General features: G+C 60.7%; 1 protein-coding gene across 8 annotated transcripts; it reads right to left on the bottom strand.

Annotated features, from left to right (window-relative positions):
• Positions 1 to 240: 240 nt before the first annotated feature.
• On the bottom strand, positions 241 to 18,343 carry PLCB3 (phospholipase C beta 3). Of its 8 annotated transcripts, none has more exons than XM_015113895.3 (32): positions 18,152 to 18,343; positions 15,547 to 15,624; positions 15,223 to 15,291; positions 14,996 to 15,136; positions 14,721 to 14,800; positions 14,585 to 14,638; positions 14,418 to 14,493; positions 14,213 to 14,313; positions 13,491 to 13,657; positions 13,269 to 13,415; positions 10,994 to 11,234; positions 10,745 to 10,829; positions 10,470 to 10,656; positions 9,618 to 9,823; positions 8,063 to 8,159; positions 7,895 to 7,979; positions 7,484 to 7,608; positions 7,000 to 7,154; positions 6,753 to 6,914; positions 5,964 to 6,063; positions 5,766 to 5,870; positions 5,454 to 5,545; positions 4,459 to 4,612; positions 4,335 to 4,370; positions 4,059 to 4,251; positions 3,521 to 3,674; positions 3,358 to 3,434; positions 3,157 to 3,246; positions 3,009 to 3,066; positions 2,283 to 2,369; positions 1,982 to 2,201; positions 241 to 1,102 (listed from the first exon to the last, which is right to left on the bottom strand). In XM_015113895.3, exons 1-31 carry the CDS (start codon positions 18,248 to 18,250, stop codon positions 1,998 to 2,000), a joined length of 3,705 nt encoding a protein of 1,234 aa, XP_014969381.2. In that variant the 5' UTR covers positions 18,251 to 18,343; the 3' UTR covers positions 241 to 1,102; positions 1,982 to 1,997. The 8 variants fall into 8 exon arrangements, with proteins under 8 accessions (XP_014969381.2, XP_077818596.1, XP_077818593.1 ...); XM_077962470.1 differs by having other exon boundaries at positions 13,491 to 13,700; positions 14,182 to 14,313; XM_015113894.3 differs by lacking the exon at positions 241 to 1,102 and having other exon boundaries at positions 1,643 to 2,201.
• Between the last annotated feature and the right edge of the window lie 1,526 nt (positions 18,344 to 19,869).

Here is a 19,869-nt window from a genome sequence, read left to right on the forward strand (position 1 = left end):
CAGCGCTGCCGGCCGCCGAATCTCGCGCTTTGTAAACCGCGCCGCGGCCCCCCAGGGAGGGTCACTTGCTCCTATTTGGGTCAGCCCTTATAGGACTGACCTAGCTGGGTCAGCTACTGTATGGCCGGCCCGGGGGCCTGGCAGACCGCGCGGGGCGGGAGGGAGCGGCGGAGCCAGGCTGGCAGCAGCCCGGTCGCTGGAAACCGAGGCTTCACGCAGGGACCCGAACAGAGCGGGGGCTCCGTTCCAGAAAGATTTATTGGACCCCCCTGTAACCCGGCCCGGTGCTTCGTGCTGGGCACAGAGATCCGTTGCGCGACGGCCCTGCTCTCGGAAGCTCCCGAGGGCCCGAAGTCGGCAGGGCAGTCAGAGGGCTTCAGGGAGGAGGCGGCTAGAGCCGCTACCTGAAGGTGAGGGTGAGGGTCATCCCTCCCGGCGCAGGGAGGAGTGGACCCATGGAAGGACAGGGGAGCAGTAGAGGCCAGGCTTCCGAGGGGCTGGAATGTCACACCCAGGAGTTAGCAATTTAGCTGGTGTCCTTCAGTGGACACCAGCTAGTCAGGAAGATGGGAGTTGGCTGCTGAGGAGCCTGGATACGGAATACACTGGAGTGAGCAGAACTAGGGGATAGGGCAGGGCCCCACAGCAGAAGTGAGGAAGTCTGGGGCCACTGCACTGACCCTGAGGGAGGAGGGCCCTACTCCGGAGCCTATTTCCCTGGCCTCCCCACCCCATCTGTTTGCCTGAGGCTGCAGCAAAAACAAAGCAGAGAAGATACTCAATTGGCAGGAGATAAGCCCAGATAAGAGGCCTCCTTCCCCTGGAGGAGGGATGCAGGCGGGCAGCCTAGGAAGAGCCAGGAAGCTGGGAGAGGCCTTGAAGAGGTGCCAAGCCGACCCTGCTTCGAGCCCAGCCCCGCCCTCGAGCCCGCACTGTGGGCTCTCCGCGACTTTTCGCTGGTCTTGAGGCATAGGACAGGTCCAGGCTGGCTGAAGACAGTCCACCACGGAGGGTCCAGGCCCGCCCTGCCTCCAGGTCAGGACATCTTGATTTAGCTGTGGCCTGGCACATGAGAGATGGCTCCGGGCCTCAGTCTCCTCATCTGTAAAACAGGCATAATATCTCCCTCACAGGGACGAGGGTATGCTGGGTGGCCCAGCCCCTGCGTGTCTGTGACTGTCCACTTCCCTTCCCCCAGGGTCACAGGCAGGCCTACTGCCCACCTCTCTCTGAAGACCCCCGTCCCCTGGCGTTGGGCAGGTTCTGAGCTGCCCTGCTCCACCCTGGCTGATCCATCACCCGATAGAGTCAACTGCCTGTCGGGGGCCCAGAGCAGCCCGGGCGGAAGATGCTAGGCGTTTGGGTCATATCAGGCCACAGGAAGCGGGGCAGGGAAGGCTTCCTGAAGCAGAGGCCCGAGCCTCAGCGAAGAGAGAACAGGGAGAGCTTCGGAGAGATGAAAGTCGTGGGGATGGAGGAACAGGAACAGGGAAGCTCAGCAGACTCGGCAGGGCAGGCTCAGGTTCAACCCAGCAGTCCTTGGCTGGAGGCGTGCCCTCAACCCCACCAAACACCCAAAGCCCATTTTACAGATGAGGAAACGTACAGAGTCCTCTCACCCCAAATCACACTGCACACAGGGTCCCTGAAATCCACTTTTATTCATGTAAAAAAAATCCCCAAAGAATAGAGAAAAAATGTGACACCTACTTCCTGAAGCTCCAGCAGCTCTCCCAGGGAAGGGAGGAGACACTGCTACCTCGAGGGTGTGGGTGTCACGAGGAGCAAAGCCCTGACCAGGGCCCTAACCTAAGACTGAGGGCAGGAAGGAGGGGCCCCAGGAGGATGAAGGGAGTTAGCTCAGGTACTTGCCCCAGGTTTAAAAAAATAAAATTTCTAGATAAAAAGTTAAAAAAAAAAAAAGCATTAGTGTCGTTGCCTCCTGCCCTCCACCCAGCGCCCACCCTGGCCCTGTGGCCACCTCTTGCTCAGCCAGTTCAGAGCTGCGTGTTCTCCTCCTGGCTCTCCGAGTCAGCGCCCGACAGGTGCCCGCTGCTCCCAGGTGCGTGACCGTTGCTGGCACAGGCCACCAGAAGCCCATCCCCCAGCCCCTCCGGCATCTCGCCCAGCAGGCTCCTGCGGATCTCCTGGGGGAGCCTCGCCCGCTGCTCCTGACACTCCTGGGCCAGCTGGGCCAGCAGCTGTGGGAGGAGGACGGGCATCACAGGCGAGGCCTGGCTGCCTTGCACCCCATCTGCCCGCCTGTTCGCCCATGGCCTCACCTTGGGCTCCTCTTCTGCCAGCTGTTGCAGGACCTGCTGCTGCCCAGCCACAAGACGGTCATGCCGCTGCTTCTGGGCCTCCTCCAGCTACAGGGGTGGGCAAGGGCTCAGCTGAGGGGCCCTGAGGGGCCAGGGCCTCGAGGCTCTGGCTGGGTATAGAAGTCAGGTGGGCAAGGCCAGGCGCAGTGGCTCACACCTGTAATCCCAGCACTTTGGGAGGCCGAGGTGGGCAGATCACCTGAGGTCAGGAGTTCCAGACCAGCCTGGCCAACATGGTGAAACCCCATCTCTACTAAAAATACAAAAATTAGCCAGGCGTAGTGGCGGACGCCTGTAATCCCAGCTACTTGGGAGGCTGAGGCAAGAGAATTGCTTGAACCCAAGAGGCAGAGGTTGCAGTGAGCCAAGATCGCACCACTGCACTCCGGCCTGGGTGACAAAGTGAGACTCTGTCTCAAAGAAAAATAAAGGAAGTCAGGTGGGTGAAGGCTCCCAGGGTGATGTATCAGGTTTGTGAAAGGACCAGGCCCAAGGACACCAAAGCCAGGGGCACTGGTGCAGACAGTTGGCTTTGGGTATGAAGCGGGTACCCTGGAGCTGTTGGGCACTCGAGAAAGGCTCTAGAAGAACTTTGAGGGCAACGTGGCACCAGGCCAGGCACGGAGAAGGGTGTCTGATGAGTGAAGGAAGGGACGTGGGGTAGGGTGGCCCAGGAGCCCAACTCACCCGACGGATGGAGTTGACTGACTCAGTGATGTGCCGACGGTTAATCTCCGTCAGTTCCCTGCACAGGAGCAATGCAGGATGGCTCGGGGCCCAGACACCCGCCCTGCCTCCCCAGTACCCAGGTGGCCCCCGGCCCCGGTGCCCTTACGCCTCCTTCTTATGCTTGTCCCTCGTCTTGGCCTCCGAGATGCTGTTATGGCGCTTTCTGTCCAGGATCTTCTGCAGTTCCTTCTTTTCCCTTGAGAAGCCAGCAGGGAAAAAGGAGGGGTCAGCGGCAGAAGCACAGACTCTGCCTTCCTTCTGTATTAGAAGTCCCCAGCCCTTCCCATAGACCATCCTAGGCCTTCACCTCTCGTTCATCTCTTTCAGCCTCTTGAACTGAGTTGTGTTTGCATCAAGGACGACCTCCCTGAGCCGCTGCAGAGCCTATGGACACAGGGAGCCGACAGGTGATGCCGGGTCGATGACCAGTCTATCCAGGAGGCTTTCCCTGGCCACTGCAGGCCTCCTACCTGTCTCAGATGCTCCAGCCTCCGCTGGGCCTCTGCGTCCACCTGGGCCTCCCGCAGCTCCAGCAGGCTCTGCACCTGTCTGTTCTGGAACTCCTGATACCGCTTTGCCTCGTCCTCCCCCTCCTTCGTGTCCTCCACATCAGCGGCCCCGCCTCTGCGAGGAGAACCCCTCTGGGTGATGCTTGGGTCCGTCACATGAACTGGGATGGGGAGGGTGTGGGGGGGGGCACACCCCGGCAAGCGATGGCAGACACCACCCCATGGGGCCAGGTCTGTTATGCAAACCAGGAGGCCTGTTAGCTCCACACAAGTGATGGGAGCCTGTTTGGGCAACACACTCCTCATGGACTTCAAAAGAGATGTCACTCCCTGGGGGACACGGAGGTGCCTGGTGTGGAAAGCCTCCTCCATCCTTGCACCCGAACCCTCCTCCCTGGGGGTCAAGGAGCGGCTCTTGCCATCTCTCCATGCCCACCGACCCCAATGTTCACTTCAGTGCACCCAGCACACATAGCACACAGGCGGCCCAGACACTCACAGGGCACCTGGCCGCAGCCGGCACCTGCCCTCAGCCTGTGCCTGAGCCAGGCCATCCAGCAGGCGGCGGGTGAGGGTGACTGCCTTCCGCTGATGCTTCTTGCGCAGCTCCCGCAGGTCTCGCTCTTGCCGGCTCTGGAGCTTGACCAGAGCCTTGTGACCTCGGAGCTCATCCAGCGGGGTGGGGGCCACCTCTGGGAGTGGCAGAGGAAAGGTAGGCGGGGGGTGGGGGAAACTGCAAGGCAGCCCCCCGGCCTCCAGGTACCCCGCCCCCTACCTGAGAGGATGCTGGCGATGAGATCGTCGCGCTGCCCTAGGGAGCAGAGGCCCTGTGAGGAGCTGAAGGACAGGGTGGTGGGGCACCTCCCTGCAGCCCACCCCTGACCCGAGCTGCTCCTTACCTGGGCTGCTGAGGGAGGTGCTGGCAGGGGAGGCGGTGGGGCCGGGGGGCCGGCGGGGGGAGGCATCCAGTGGGCTAGGGGTGGGGTTTGGGGACAGCTGAGACCCCAGCTGCTGAGACTGGGTGTCCTGGCACATCTCTTGGCCAGCCTGAGCCTATAGGGAGAAAGGAGAATGCTCTTTCCAGAAATGCTGTTCCCTCCAGACCCTTCTGTCCTCTACCACCTCCCGGGGCCCCTAGCACCCCTGGCAGCTTCCCTTAGTCCAAGCCACTGCTGGGCTGCTCTGTAACAGGAGGCTGTCTGCATGAAAAGAGCTATAAATCAAGCCTTTCTAAACCCCTTTTCCACATGGGCTGTGGGGAAGATAACATAATGCCAGCCCACTGCATGCGCTCAGGAACACCCAGATTGTTCTGGAAAGGCCTGGCCCAGCCCCAAGCCTCCTCTCCTCCCCTGCCTGTGTCCCCCAGGCTTGCCTACAGTCGCTCATTTTCCTTGCTGCTCAGCTCCTGATTAAATCAACAGAGGACTCCACCAGCCGCAGAGTGGGCACCAGCCTCTCCACTAACAGCTCCGGGCAGCCCTAATTGCAGTCATCTCTCCCTGCCTGCCTGCCACAGGCCCCGGGGGGACTGGGTCTGGAAGCACAGGTGAACCTCTGAGCCTGACCCCTCCCCACGGAAGCCACTGCCCTCCTCATGGCTCCCAGGACACCACATACGAACAGCTTCTGTGGCTTCGCACTGCCCTGACAAAGTGAGTGGGACCCCTGTACCCCCACTCGGAGCCTGTATAGGCTGGAGGAATTCCAGCCCAGGTCTGACCTGAAGGCATCCTGAATGCAAATGGGTGGTTTTCATCTCCTCAAAATCCCAGGGCTGCCAAGCCTATTGCACTAGAGAGACCAGAAGCCTCCTCCTCACGTGGCCACAGCAGTCGTGTCCAGCGGCCCCCTGGGTCACAGTGAGCCTGAGCCCTGCCCTGCCCCGGCTCACCTCACTCTCCCCAATGAGGGCGGCCAGCTGCCGGGCCCTCTGGTCCATCAGGCTGACGTGCTTAATGGGGTTGATCAGGGCCTCCGCGTAGTCTGCGGGGAGGCAGAAGGCCAGGGTCTCAGAGACAGGCCCCCAGGCCACCCCCACCCGCCAGCTCTGGTCACAATGAGGAATTCCAGAGCTTGTCCTTGGATCTGTGGATCTGTTCCCCACTCAGTCGGGGCCATCCAGCTCGGCAACTCCCAGACCCTGGGGATGGCCCTTGTCCCTCACACTCCCTGGCCAGGCCGGCCCTGCCCACCCCCAGCTCACCCTGGTGGTCATCAGGAATGTAGTCCGAGGCTTCAGTGTAGATGAGCAGGGCCGGAAGGCACAGCGGCTGGTTGGCCTCGTTCCGCAGGCAGACATAGTGGTACCCTGGGTGGGCAGGAAGGCAAGGTTGGGTTGCTAGGCCAGGCGGGGGCCCTACCCACTGCCCGCTGTGCTTCCCAGAGCCCACCAAGGCCTCACCAGAGCGGATGGCAGAGACAGGCAGGATCCGGTGCCCTACAAATTTACCCCCCTCCTCAAAGGCTGCGATGCGAAGTGAAGCCAACGTAGGCAGCACCACCTGTGGGCCAGACTGGAGCTGAGCCACGGGGCTGACCCTGAGCCACCGTGGCTACCAGGCCACAGCTAACCACAGCCATCAAAGCCTAACAGAGCAGACCTTCAGACAAGCTGGCCTACTGACCATCAGTCACCATTGCCACTAAGCTGATGGCTGACCCCAACTCCATGGCCTGGCCTAATGGATGACTATAGCCATCAGGACCCTGAGGCAAGATGACAGGCAGCCAGGCCCCTTCAGGGCCCCCACAGACAGTTCTGGTCATCGCCAGTTTAGAAACGCGAGTGAGCCATGAGCAGGAAACCAAGAACGCATGCGCCTAGGTTGGGAGCAGAGGCCGCGTCCATGCAGGGCCGTGCAGGGTGCGGAAGAGCGGATATGAGCTTGGGGTTGTGACCTCAGCTCCTGCATCCGAGATGGGGCAGGCTGCGTTCACTCCTCGCAGAGGATACAAGATCTCTAGCTGACACCCCCCAACCCCATCTCACCTTCTCACCCTGGTGTCTTACCCTGAGGAGGGCAGGGAGCCTGACGCTCGGACAGGCAGGTCCTGGGGGACCCATGGTGCCCCCCGCTTTCTGATCCCCAGTCGCCAACAGTGTGCTTGGTTTTTGTTCTCCCACCCGAGAACCGGGGCGGTCTGTGCTGGATCTGCCCTGTGCCTGAGCAGGTGCGGGGGCCAGGCTCACCTTGGGGAAGTCGAAGGGCTCCTCATCCCACACGGGGTTGAACGAGTTCCCCTGAGAGGTCCGGGTGCGGTACTTGCGCCGCGTGTCAACAGGGAGGCCAAACATGTCCACCTCCACGTAGATGCCCACCTTCCTGTCGGATAGGAACTGCCCCGAGATCACCTGGGGGGTGGGCCAAGGAAGGTGAGGCAGATGCTGAGAGTCCTGCCCCCAGGACATCCCTGGCCTGAGCACCCCCAGGCCCCACCTTGACCCGCAAGGCATTGGCCACGATGCCATCCACGATGACCTCAGTGAAGGGGTCGAAGGATTTGTCAGGCCGCCGCATGAACTCCGGCTTGAGCAGGTACCCGCTGCGCCCGTTGTACTCAAAAACGCCCGCATTGAGCTGCATCGCCACATCTGGGGTGCCATGGGCCAGTCGAGCAGGGCCAGGGATCAGGCAGGACAGTGCCATGTGGGGAACGGGAGACCATCAGGTCAGATGGCATCCAAGGTCCAGGGGCAGGGGTGGGCTCAAATGGCATCAGGGTCCGGATCCAGGACAGATCAGACAGGGGAGGGGTCTGGCATCAGCCAAGGGCAGGAGGCGGGTGAGTCGGGGGCTGGGATCCCCTGGGATCTGGGATTAGACAGGGTCAGAGGTCTGTTCAGGCAAGACCAGCAGGATCATGGGTCAGAAGTCAGTAAGACTGAGGGTCGGGATCAAGATGGAGGGGGCCAGGGCTCACCGAGGGTCTGGAAGTTGAGCGCAACAAGCTGGCACCCTACGTTCCAGAAGAGCTGGGGCATGTAGTTGGAGGAGTCCACGCGGGTGCCCTTGGGGTAGATGCGGCTGAGCTGCTGCTTGTTGTATCTGAGGTTGGTGGTCAGGGGCCACACAGGTGCCAAGGCCCACCCCATCAGCCTTCACCTCCGGCCTCAGCCAGGTGCTCCTGTGACTCCCACACCCAGCCTCCATTTCTCAGCCTAGCCATGCCCCCTGAGACTGCCTGGACCTGCCCAAGCCACAGGCCAGGGTGCAGGAGGGCCGCCAGAGGGCCAGCACCCTGTGCAGGTGGCACACGTGGGGACAGAACACTGCAGCCAGCCTCCAAGCGCCCCACTCTGGCCTGCCCGCCCACAGCACCTTCAAAGGATACTCCACAAACTCCATGGGGCTCTTGGTCAGTTGCTCCATGGCCTTGGTCTCCACGAAGGACGACATCTCGAAGCATTTGTTCCTCTCTTGGGGTGAGCCAAGAGACGGCATCAGACCTGGCAGGGCTGAGCTGGGCAAGCTCCCATGGCTGCCACCCACCCCTACTCACTTCGAGCAGCTTCAAAGGACTTGAACTTGACAGGCTCGATGTAGTTGACAAGCGTGGACATCTCCTCAGTGGCATTCACCTCGCTGCTGGCTGTGCCCTGTGGGCCCCAACCCAGGGTCAGCAGTGCCACTCCCACCACAGCTGGCCATTCCCTCACCTGCCCCCCATGAAGGAGGTGCTGACCCTCTTCCCACCACTATCCACGCACTGCTGGTGATGCCAACAATCTTCTTCCCAGGGTCTCACTGATGCACCCTGGACACCACCTGGCTCAAGCAATTTTCCTGCCTCAGCCTCCCAAGTAGCTGGGATTACAGGCGCCCACCACCTTGCCCAGCTAATTTATGTAATTTTAGTAGAGAGGGGGTTTCACCATGTTGGCCAGGCTGGTCTTGAACCTCCTGACCTCAGGTGACTCGCCCACCTCGGCCTCCCAAAGTGCTGGGATTACAGGTGTGAGCCACCTCGCCCAGCACATATAGGTGTTAAAATTATTACTTTTACTGAATCATTTGGGAGTAAATTACAGACATCATGACCCTTTACCCATAAATACTTCAGCATATATGGACATTCTCTTATATAACTCCAATACAATAATTAAATTCAGGAAACAAAACATTGACATATTATCTAATATGTAGTTCATCTTTAAATTTCACTAATTGCCCCAGTAATTGTCTTTATAGCAATGTCTTTTTTTTTTTTTTTTTTTTTTTTGAGACAGAGTCTCCTTTTGTAGCCCAGGCTACAAAATCGTAGCAACGGCGTGATCTCAGCTCACTGCAAGCTCCACCTCCCAAGTTCAAGGGATTCTCGTACCTCCACCTGCCGAGTAGCTGGGATTACAGGTGTGAGCCACCATGCCCGGCTCAGATTTTTTTGGAGACGGAGTCTCGCTCCGTCGCCCAGGCTGGAGTGCAGTGGCCAGATCTCAGCTCACTACAAGCTCCGCCTCCCGGGTTTAGCCATTCTCCTGCCTCAGCCTCCCAAGTAGCTGGGACTACAGACGCCCGCCACCTTGCCCGGCTAGTTTTTTGTATTTTTTAGTAGAGACAGGGTTTCACCGTGTCAGCCAGGATGGTCTCGATCTCCTGACCTCGTGATCCGCCCGTCTCGGCCTCCCAAAGTGCTGGGATTACAGGCTTGAGCCACCGCGCCCGGCCCAGACTGGTTTTTTCTATACCACTCCTCACAGCTACTCAACGCTCCCCGCTCCTGCACCCCCTGGCTCTGCCCTAGGACCTTTGCACATGCTGTCCCCCTTCCTGAGCTCTGCCAGCCCCACCTCCCTGCCCAGGGCTGCCCTCTGCCAGTTCTGTGCCCTAACTCGCACCTCCCAGGCCACATCACCAGGAGAACTGTATGCTTGTTTCCATTCCTGATGACTGAAGACCCCTCCTCCCACCTTCACTCACACCCACACTGAGCCCCAGGGCGCAGGGTGATGTCGGTCTTGGTGGTGGTCAGACCCTCAGCCCCCAGTGGAGGTAATAAACTGCTTGGGAGGTAAATAGATGCTACCTCCCCGACCTGCCCGCCCTCTGGGCCTGACCTCATCTGTGGTCGGCTTTTTGGGGTCTGTCTGCTCCTCCTCTTCCTCATCTTCCTCCTCATCCTCACGGTCAGCAGGTCCAAGAGCATAGGGGCCACGGTTCAGGCCCTCCTCACCCAAAGACTTCCGAGGCTCCAGGCTGGGCTTCTCAAGGGCCCCCTCCTCCCCGTTGCTCAGGCCTGGGCAGCTGTCAGAGCTGGGCGACCCTGCAGAGGACAGGGCCACAACGTCAGGGGTCAGGACCACACAGCTGCTTAGGAAGCGTGGAGGGGTTTTTCCCAGTGTGTGCAGGTGACTCAGTGGGGAATTCAAGGGGTACTCTCAGAGAAGTGTGGCTTGGGGAGAGGCCAAGAGGTCAGGGGTCAGACAGTATTAAATCCAGTAGTGGTTGAGAGGGGTCATAGGTCAAAGGTAAAGGTCTGGGGTGATATTCAGCAGGGAGGCAGATAGGGTGGTTCAGTAGGGTGAGAAGTCAGGAAGTAGGGTACCACAGCCTTAATAGCGGGGTAAGAGATGACACAGAGGGGTTACAGGTCACGGGTAAGTCAGAGCCATGTCTAAGGAGGGGGCATAGTGAGGTGAATCGTCAAGGGTAAGAGGTCAGAGGTGAGCTGAAATGATAACTAACTGGGCAGGTGGACTCAATGCAGCTCAGTGAGGCATGCACCTGAGGTCAGGGGTCAGAGGCCCCACACCAGCCAACAGGTGGTGAGGAGAGAGGCCAGTTGTGGGAACAGGTGCACAGCGAGGCGGGAGGGTGGGCTGGGGGTCTGGGATGAAGTGTCACAGCGCCGACAGCATGAGGCCAGAGGCTGGGGTCAGGTCAGGGTGGCGGGCCAGGCTGGGGCCTACCAAGCTGCGGGGAGGAGGGCTCAGTGGCAGCGGAGCTCTCGCTCAGGGCCGAATTGCTCTGCTCCAGCGGCCGCTTGCGCCCGGCGCTGTCTGGGCCACCTGTGCTGGGTCTGTGCCGCTTCTTGTTCTTCACCAGGATACGGCCCATCAGGTCCTGGGGGCTGGGCAGGGGAACACCTGGGGCCAGCTGGGCAGGCATGGACGAGTCAGGGCCCTGGACCAGGTCCACAGCACCATGGCCCGCATACCCCCACCCTCGCTCTGAGCCCCCGTACCGGGTACTTGTCCAGAGGCTCGATGAGTAGCGCATCTCCAAAGATGGAGCGGCAGTACTCAGCCATCTTTGCCTGCTGCTTTGCCCTGCGGAGCCGAGGTCAGAGATCAGAGGTCCCTAGGGGAAACTGGGGTCTACAGGACAGGTCAGTGGCGGTTCACAGGGTTGGAGGTCCCTGAGCAGTCCAACAGCGCTGAGGCGGGAGGGCTGTCCCTGGGTCCATGGGGTTTCATGCCAGGGGCTCACTCACGAGTCCACGTGGTTCTCGAAGGAGAGGATGACGGGGTAGGGCGAGGTCTTGAAGGCAGTCTCGGCAATGGCCTCCAGCACGTCGCGCAGAGGCACCTCCGTGGTCATGGTGAAGCCATGGGTGATGAAGGGTTCCTCCTCGGGCGGCCGTCCTTTCCACACATCCAGCTCCACACAGCGGCAGCCCCACAGCAGCACCTGGCGGTACATCTCCACCGACGAGGTCCCGGCCAGCTGCCCAGCTAGGGGCAAGGCTCTGTCACCAAGGCCGCCCACCAGCCCAGCTCCTCACCATCCCGGCCCCACCCGGAACCAGGCCATGCTGGATTTGCAGAGGGCTCTCCATCTCTCAGATGGATACCCACCACCTGACCATCCCACCAGCGTGAGCTGGGGGAGTCATCCCCGAGGCTCACTATAGCTCCCCACTGACTCAACAATCGCCCCTCTCCTCCCTCCCTCCACCCATCTCGGCCCTGGCACAGCTCACACCACTTCCTGTGTGGAAGGCTCAGGCCTCCCTGCCTCCAATCCAATCTCTCTGTCTTTGTTTTTTTTCTGAGACCGAATCTCACTCGGTCGCCCAGGCTGGAGTGCAGTGGCAGGACCTTGGCTCACTGCAACCTCCGCCTCCTTGGTTCAAGCGATTCTCCTGCCTCAGCCTCCCTAGTAGCTGGGATTACAGGTGCCCACCACTATGCCTGGTTAATTTTGGTATTTTTAGTAGAGACAGGGTTTCACCATGTTGGCCAGGCTGGTCTCAAACTCCTGACCTCAGGTGATCCACACACCTCAGCCTCTCAAAGTGCTGGGATTACAGGCGTGAGTCACTGCTCCTGGCCTGAATCCAGTCTCTACAGAGCACCTGGCATCATCCTTCTAAGAACATATCATATCAGATCACATCACCTCTTCTGCTTCACCCTCCAAAAGGCCTCTCCCTCCCACTCAGGATGAATCCAAGTGCCTCTGGGTCCCTGGGCCTAGCTTGCCTTGCTCTCCCTCTCTTAACAGGCACCTATCCCCAGCACTCTGCACCCTGCCCCCTCCAGCTTCCTTTCTGCTTTTTTTTTTTTTTTTTTTGAGACGGAGTCTCGCTCTATCGCCCAGGCTGGAGTGCAGTGGCTGGATCTCAGCTCACTGCAAGCTCCGCCTGCCGGGTTCACGCCATTTTCCTGCCTTAGCCTCCCGAGTAGTTGGGACTACAGGCGCCCGCCACCTCACCCGGCTAGTTTTTTGTATTTTTTGTTTTTTTTAGTAGAGACGGGGTTTCACCGGGTTAGCCAGGGTGGTCTCGATCTCCTGACCTCGTGATCCGCCCATCTCGGCCTCCCAAAGTGCTGGGATTACAGGCTTGAGCCACCGCGCCCGGCTCTGCTTTTTTTTTTTAAATTATTATTTATTTAATTTTTTTTTGAGAAAGGGTCTCACTCTGTCACCCAGGCTGGAGTGCAGTGGTGCAATCACAGCTTACTCCTGCCTCAACCTTCCCAGAACCAAGGGATACTCCCACCTCAGCCTCCCAAGCAGCTGGGACCACAGGCATGCGCCACAATACCCAGCTAATTTTTAAAAAATTATTTGTAGAGATGGGGTCATGCTGTGTTGCCAAGGCTGGTCTTAAAACCTGGGCTCAAGTGATCTGCCTGCCTTAGCCTCCCAAAGTTCTGGGATTACAGGCATGAGTCACCACACGCAACCCCCTTCCAGCCTCTTAAAAGCACCCTGCAGGCCGGGCGCGGTGGCTCATGCCTGTAATCCCAGCACTTTGGGAGGCCGAGGCAGGCAGATCACCTGAGGTCGAGAGTTTGAGAGCAGCCTGAACGACATGGAGAAACCCCGTCTCTACTAAAAATACAAAATGAGCCGGGCATGGTGGCGCATGCCTGTAATCCCAGCTACTTGGGAGGCTGAGGCAGGAGAATCACTTGAACTTGGCAGGCAGAGGTTGCGGTGAGCCGAGATCGTGCCATTGCACTCTAGCCTGGGCAACAAGAGCGAAACTCCATCTCAAAAAAAAAAAAAATGCACCCTGCAGTCTCTCCTGCTGCAGGCCCTAACACAAGCCATTCCAGTCCTTGCCTGGTAAAGCCACCATGGGGCACGCTCCCGCAGAGAGGCCCCCTGCTCAGGGCCGCTGCCTGTTCCTTGCCTGCATCCCCAGCACTGGCCGATGAATGAGCAAATGGGCCAAAAGGACTGTGACCCAGGAGGAGTGGGGCAATGCAAGGGTTACAGGGCAGAGGTCATGGGCCCCACCCTTGCTCCCCGCTCACCAGTGAGATAGGTGTTATGCGAGGAGTTGATGAAGTAGGCACTCAGCGGCTGGGTCATGTCGGCGCTCAGATCCAGGGCTTCCAGGGGCAGGATGCCGTTCTCCTCGCCTCCCAGGTAGCGGCTAAAGCCCTCCATGGACATCTGGTCTGGGGTGGGAGGGGATCAGCAGGGTCAGCTGGGGCCCCACCTGCCCCCGCCCACCTGCACCCTGGCCAGCTCACCTCGCTCCAGAAACTGCTGGTTGGGCTCATACTTTTCGATGAGCAGTCGGGCCTGGGAGGGCCGCAGCGGCGGGTACAGCACTTCGTTGAGTCTCGGGTCGCGTTGCTTCTGGTTGATGAAGTCCATGAGCTGCTCCAGTGTCAGGTATGGCTTGCCCTTGGCACCTCTGGAGGGGGCAGGAAGCCGGGTGAGGATGGAGCCTTGCAGGGCTCCCATCCCTTCACCAAGCCCTTGCCCTGGGCAAAGGAGTCAGAAAGCCTACTCCTGGGTCTGGCACCCAGTGAGTGGGACTCCAGGTGAGTCACGGCCAACCTCTGGGCCTCAGTTTCCCCGTTCACTCTCCTGACCACTCAGGATTGTCAAGGCAACAGACTAGTGGGCACTGGCAATGGCCAGGGCTGAGGAGCTGCCAAGTGGTCAGCCCACCACCCCTTGCTTCCAGACCTCACAACACACCTGAGCCTTGGACCCCATTGCAGAGTGGGCTGATTAAACCAACCCTGGTACAGGGTTAGCCCAGAGCTACCTGTAACTGAGGGGCAGAAATAGCCGCTCTGAGCACAGGCATATCATTGACAGTTTCTCCCCGGGCACTCCCACCCGCCCCCGGCGCTCCAGGACCCGGCCCACCAGTTTCCCCTCTCCCCATTGAGCTAGAGGTGCACTAAGCAAAAGCCAAACACAGAGCACAGGGGTGGGAGGCAGGCTGGGCCCTGCTCACATCTCCAGCAGGATCTTGTCAATGTCCGGCCGCAGACACAGCTTGTTCAGGAACCGCTCAAAGATTTCCAAGGAAAACTCATCAGGCCGGATGGACTCACTCTGGAGGTCAAGGAGTGTGGGGTGAGAGGCCAGGGGCAGCCAGCCCCGGAAGGGTGGGTGCCCACCATGACACCCCACCCCGCCCCTGCCCCCACCCCACACACCCGGTTGAAATTGAGGCCACAGGATTCCAGTGCAGTCTCCACCCGCTTCTTGTCTGCTGAGAACATCTTCAGGATGCTGATGCGGGCAAGAGGGGTTGAGGGTCAGTGGAAGACAAAGGCTACCAAGGTCGGGGCAGGAGGAAGGTGCTGGGGGAAGGGGTGCTCACTTCTTGACGGGGATCCGACCATCCTGGTTCACCTGCAGCTTCAGCTTCGTGTATCTGGGGAGGCAGGTGAAGAGGTCACACCCTGAAAACGGCCACGTGAACCCCCCGGCTCCCCCTCAGGTGGCCTGGGGCTCACGCTTTGCGCAGGAAGGTGTTCCGGGAGGCGTTCTGAGCCAGGATGTTCATAGCCAGCTTGAACAGCTCCTCGGACCAGACCTGGGGGGCCAGTATACACGGGGAGGCGGTGAATGGGGGACAGAGGGGCTGCCCAGCCACAACCCAGGTCCACAACTATCTCTGGTACACAGTAGGTCACAGAGCAGCCTAGAACACAGCAGGTGTTCGGTAAGTGACGGCCAACTCACAGAATAAGACAGTGACTCCCCGCTTGTCCCCTTGGTGCCAGCCCACCTTGGCTGTGTCATCCTGCACGGCCATGAAGTTCAAGAACACTGTGTTCACTGGGTCCGGCCCAGACACCACCGTCATCAGCTTCTCCTCCAGCCGGGCATCGGGACCCCCAAAGCCCAGAACTTCCCGGATCTTGGGGTCCTGAGTAGGTGACAGCGAAGGGTGAGGAGGAGCTCCCAGGCCTCACAGCCTCGCTGTGGTCTTCACTCCCAGGTTCCATCACTCACCTTGGGCAGACGGGCGTACCGGCCTGTCCGTGTGTCCCTGATGGAACTGATGTCCAGTGTGTCCACCTCCTGGGGGGAACCAGATGCCGGGCTGGGTATGAGAGGCTGTAGGGTGACAGCCAGGAGCCTCCAAGCTCCCTACCCAGGGCAGGGAGTGGCCAGCCCCTGGCTATAGCCCCAGCCTCAGCTCCTGCCCTGAGCACTTCCTGTCTGGGCAGCAGTGGGAGAGGTCAGCCTGCAGTGCGGCCCCACCCCCACGGGCAGGGCAGGGGTCTGGGACAGGGGCCTTTGGCCTGAGCGAGCTGCACCAGCGGCCCCCCTCACCATGTTGGGGCCTGTCCAGTACAAGAAGAAGCCACTGGGGTCCACACGCAGGGTCACCAGGTTCCGACTGGAGGTCTCCTGGGGGCGGCACAGGGCAGCAGGGGTCAGGGAGTGAGGGCTGTGGTGCAGGCCTGGCCCCTGGGGCTCTCCCATCATGCACCCCAGAGTTCCTGCCCGTGAGCTAAGACAAAACCTCATCCAGTCCACAGGTCCTGTGTGGCTGCCTGTGGCCCTCAGAACAAAGCCAAGGTCCTAGGTGTGACATTCAGTGTCACACCTGGAAGGGCTCCCCAGCCCCCATCCTGGACTCCATTTCCCCAGAAGTGCTGAGAGCTCTGTGACGGTGACAGCCCCCCTAATTCACCCCACTACAGAATGTTTAAGGCATGAAAGTGAGAAGTCTGACTCCCACTGCCCTTCTGCATCCCTTGGGATACCACGATGACCCCTTGGTCTGCCTCAAAGTCCACTATTCACCTTACCACATCTGCCGGGGTCCTCACAGCTTCAAAGCTCATCCCATCTTACAGAAGAACAGTCCCCCTAGAAGGGGACTCGCCCTACTCTCAGGACAGGGCAGTGAGCTCTTCCTCCCTCAAACAGCCCTGCAGCTGGCAGGGGGCAGGGAAGTGCATGCCAGCACCATTTTCTGAGAAGGGCCCGGTCCCTGGCAAACTCCCAGGGCCACCCCGTGTGACTCAGGACCAGCAGCCAGAGGGACTGTTCTCCAGGGCTTAGACTCAGCCAGGGCCAGACTGACCAAGTGGCTACAGGTAGAACCCTCCTATTCCAGGCTCTTCCAGCCAGAAAAGGACCCCACCTCATGTTGGGCACCACCCCTAAACAGCTGCTCAGTGTCTGGTGGACAATACTGTCATTATCAATACATCTCATATACACACGTCGCCCCTACTGCACACCGGGTACAGTTCTATGCACCTAGCATCTTCGAGCACACAAAGGCCCCCTAACCAGCCTAAGAGATGTGCTGTTGTCACTCCCATTTCACAGATGAGGACACTTAGTTACAGGCACACTTCGTAGCCTGCCCGAGGTCATTGGAGCCAGGACTTGCTTGCAGGCAGTGTGGTTGCAGCGTCCTGTGACCTGGGAAGCAGGGATCGGAGACTCCCAGCTCCTGGCCTCAGCCCCACCCCATTGTGGGGCCTGGGATAAGTCTCTGCTCTCCAGACCTCAGTTTCCTTTTCTGGAGAATGGGGATTGCAGCAGCCCCACCCATGGCAGGTTTTGCTTACAAAGTATGGGTGTTCATCTGGGAACAGAAGGGACAGAAGGCCTCAAAACTTTGGGGATGCATAGGCCTCCCCACTTCAGTGTGCTGACACCCAGCCCCGAGCCCCTCTCGGGATTCCCAACCCTACATTGAGTCTGAGGCCCCCCAGTGGTGTGCGGAGGGGGGAGGGGAGTCTATGGGTCCTGCCCCTCGGGTTTCCCCCCAGCCTCTCCCCAGAGGTCTGGCTCTCGAAGACAGCCCAGGACCCCTGCTCTCCTGCCCCAAGCCTCTGTCCGCACCCCCCACCCCACCCCCAGGGCCCTCTCCCTGTTCCCACTTCCTTATTTGGGTTTATCACAGTGGAAAGAAAAGAAGAAACTTTTCCCTTCAGGCCAGCCTGGGGGGAGGGGTCTCCCCCAGCCTCTGGAGCACCCAGGCACCCCTCCTCACACACCTGCCGCTTCGGGCCACGCCCCCATCTCCTCCCCCCAGCTCCCACGCCTACCCCGGGGCCCCACCCAGCCGGAAAAGAGCCCAGAGTCTTCCAGGCCCGTGGCCTGACTGGGAAGGAGCCGAGAGGAAGCTCAGGCCGGCCGGGTGGAGGCCCTGGGGAAGGAGAGGCCCAGGGGGCAGAAGAGGGGACCCAGGATGGGGATGGGCAGCCAAAGGTGGGGACACGGGCATTTGGGAAGCACCAGGGGCAGGACAGGGAAAGGGGGGCCAGGATGTATTGGGGTTCAAGATCCCAAGCCTAAGGAGTGGGGAGCAAAGTTCCCAGAGGTGGAGGAACTTGGGGGTCAAAGTCTTCCCTAGGGGGTGACTGGGTGCTCCCACCTGAGCAGGGAGCTGAGCTGGGATCTAGAAGCAGGGCGAAGGGGTGCCAACCAGAATAGGGGGAAAAATGATGAATGGACGAGGACTGTTCAGGCAGGGCACCGGGGAGAGTAGGGACGCCCTGGCACACACCCAGAATGAGGATGCCCCAAGCCAGCCTGGAGGTCAGGGTCCTGCAGCCGGGGAGTCTAGTGCTGGGCAGGGGTCTGGGGACCAGGCCAGGATCGGGGAACCAGAATTAGTCTGGCAGGGAGTGGTGGGAAGGGCGAATGAAAACGGGGGAACGGGGTTTATTGGGGTTCAAAGTCTCTGCGCCAAGGAGTGGAGCCCAGTTTTCCAGAGCTGAGAGACTGGGAGTTGGGGGGACAAAGTCTTCATTACGGAGACGATCGGGGACTTAAGTTTCCGGGGCGCCGCCAGGCTGGGATGAGGGTGGCGCCACGGGCAGGCGAGGCTGGGGTAGGGGTCCCCAGCGACTGGTCGAGCTTGACAGAAAGAGTCCCGGGATCGGCGCGGAGCAGGGGCCCGCACGCTTACCTCGTCCCATTTGATGAACTTACTCCCGCGCCGCAGGGTCTCCACCACGGTAGGCGGCTCCAGCTGCAGCGCGTGGACGCCGGGCTGGGCGCCCGCCATGGCCGGGCCAGGGGCGGGTCGGGGACCCACGGAGCCCTGACGGGGACTGACGGCGCCGCTGCTCCCACCGCCCGGCCCGCTTCGGCCCCGCGGCGTCAGTACCCGCCAGCCAGTCTGTCCCGGACCCACCAGAGCCTCGGCGGGGCCCGGGCGGGGCGGGGACGGGGCGGGGCCTCCCGGGCCCCGCCCCCTCCCGCCGCGTCGGACCCGCCCGCCCCGCGTCGGCTCCCCCTGGCGGCTGGGGCGGCGACTGCAGCCGGAGCAAGGATTGGGGCAGGGGCACGCGAACCGGTCGGGGGCTTTGCCGCGGGGCTCAGCAGGACCTGATTCTTCAGACCTATGGAGGAAGGAGGGTGCTGGGGGCCGAAGTGGCTGTTGGGGAGCAGCTGGAGGAACTGGGTGTAGAGGGCGCTGCTTAAGGCGGTCCGGGATCAGCCCACTGAGGTTTCTGAGCGACGGGGGCTGCAATACCACTGGAGAGCTGGACTTGGGCCGGGGGTCGCCGCAGAGCCCTGTCGCCCACCCTCTTCTGCCGCACTTAGCTGAATGCAGGAAAAGCTTCTCCCGCCCCCCTCTGCCCTGGCTTCGCCTCACCCACTCTTCTGCTGCGCGGTCCCCCCTCCCTGGGAGCACTTAGCCGGCTAATGGGCCTCCCGCCGGCAGGCGCCCCTCCCCCGTCCCTGGCCCAGGGAGGCCGGGCGCCTGCCACCTCCTCTGAGGACCCAAGCATCCTGGTCTTCGAGAGTGGGCCCTAGAACAGCCCCCTTCTTGTTGCCGCAGACTCCCATGACTGGAGCCTGACTGTGAGCCTCTTGGCTGGGAACCGCGGGGGGGACGCTGTTGTCTGCCTAGAGGGGTCAGAAGCTTTGCGGGTGTCCCCAGACAGGAGGGTTGAGGAGGGGCTCTGCAGTGCCTGGCCCACAGCAGGTGCCCTGAAATCTGCGTTCCAGGGATGGGAGCGGGGAAGGCGCATGGGCAATGGGATGGGTGGGGGCTGCAGCCCCTCCCGCAGGGCTTGGCTGGTGGGGGGGGTTCCTGCCTGGGGGCCCCTGTGGGAGCCCCCCCAATACAGAGGCAGTAACAGCAGCAGGTTTAAAGTAGAACTCATCCAGAGGGGCCAGCCAAGTCACCTAGAAACCCAGAAAGAGATGCAGCTGGCTCTGGGGGAGGAGGGGTCAGCGGAGGAGGCGCTCCCCTGCAGGCCCCTTTGCCCCAGGCTCTGAGACCCCCACAAGGACCCCTGCCTGGCCCTGGCCTTCCTCCACACCCCACCAAGTTCTCCATCAAGTCTAACCTAGCAGATCTCCTAGCTCTCAGCCCTGGCCTTGTGGGGTGTGATTACGATCTCCACTTGAGGCCCAGAGAGGGGAAGGGACTTGCCCAAGGTCACACGGCTTCTTAGGAGGATTTCAACCCTCCCACTTCCTGAGGCCCAGGAGCCTCTAGACCTCATTGGGAAAACAGAGCCATGCAAGGTGGAGCTTGGCCTCTGCCCTCACAGGCTGGAGTTCAAGTCCGGCTCTTGCTAGCAGCCTCTTGCTAGTGGCAGAACCTAGTCTCTCTAGGTGCCTCAGTCACCTTGTCCAGAACCTAAAGGTTGTTAGATACATAAGCAAATG

This window comes from Macaca mulatta, chromosome 14 (genome assembly GCF_049350105.2).
Source record: "Macaca mulatta isolate MMU2019108-1 chromosome 14, T2T-MMU8v2.0, whole genome shotgun sequence".
Taxonomy (NCBI): domain Eukaryota; kingdom Metazoa; phylum Chordata; class Mammalia; order Primates; family Cercopithecidae; genus Macaca; species Macaca mulatta.

What these genes read in the sequence shown, in the direction of transcription:
- PLCB3 (XM_077962465.1), bottom strand. Translation starts at nt 18,250, where the DNA reads ATGGCGGGCGCCCAGCCCGGCGTCCACGCGCTGCAGCTGGAGCCGCCT. An exon ending in GGTACGCCCGTCTGCCCAAG is followed by an intron (nt 15,137 to 15,222) that starts GTGAGTGATGGA and finishes TCACCTACTCAG; the next exon opens with GACCCCAAGATCCGGGAAGT. An exon ending in CCCTCATTGGGGAGAGTGAG is followed by an intron (nt 4,613 to 5,453) that starts GTGAGCCGGGGC and finishes TTCTCCCTATAG; the next exon opens with GCTCAGGCTGGCCAAGAGAT.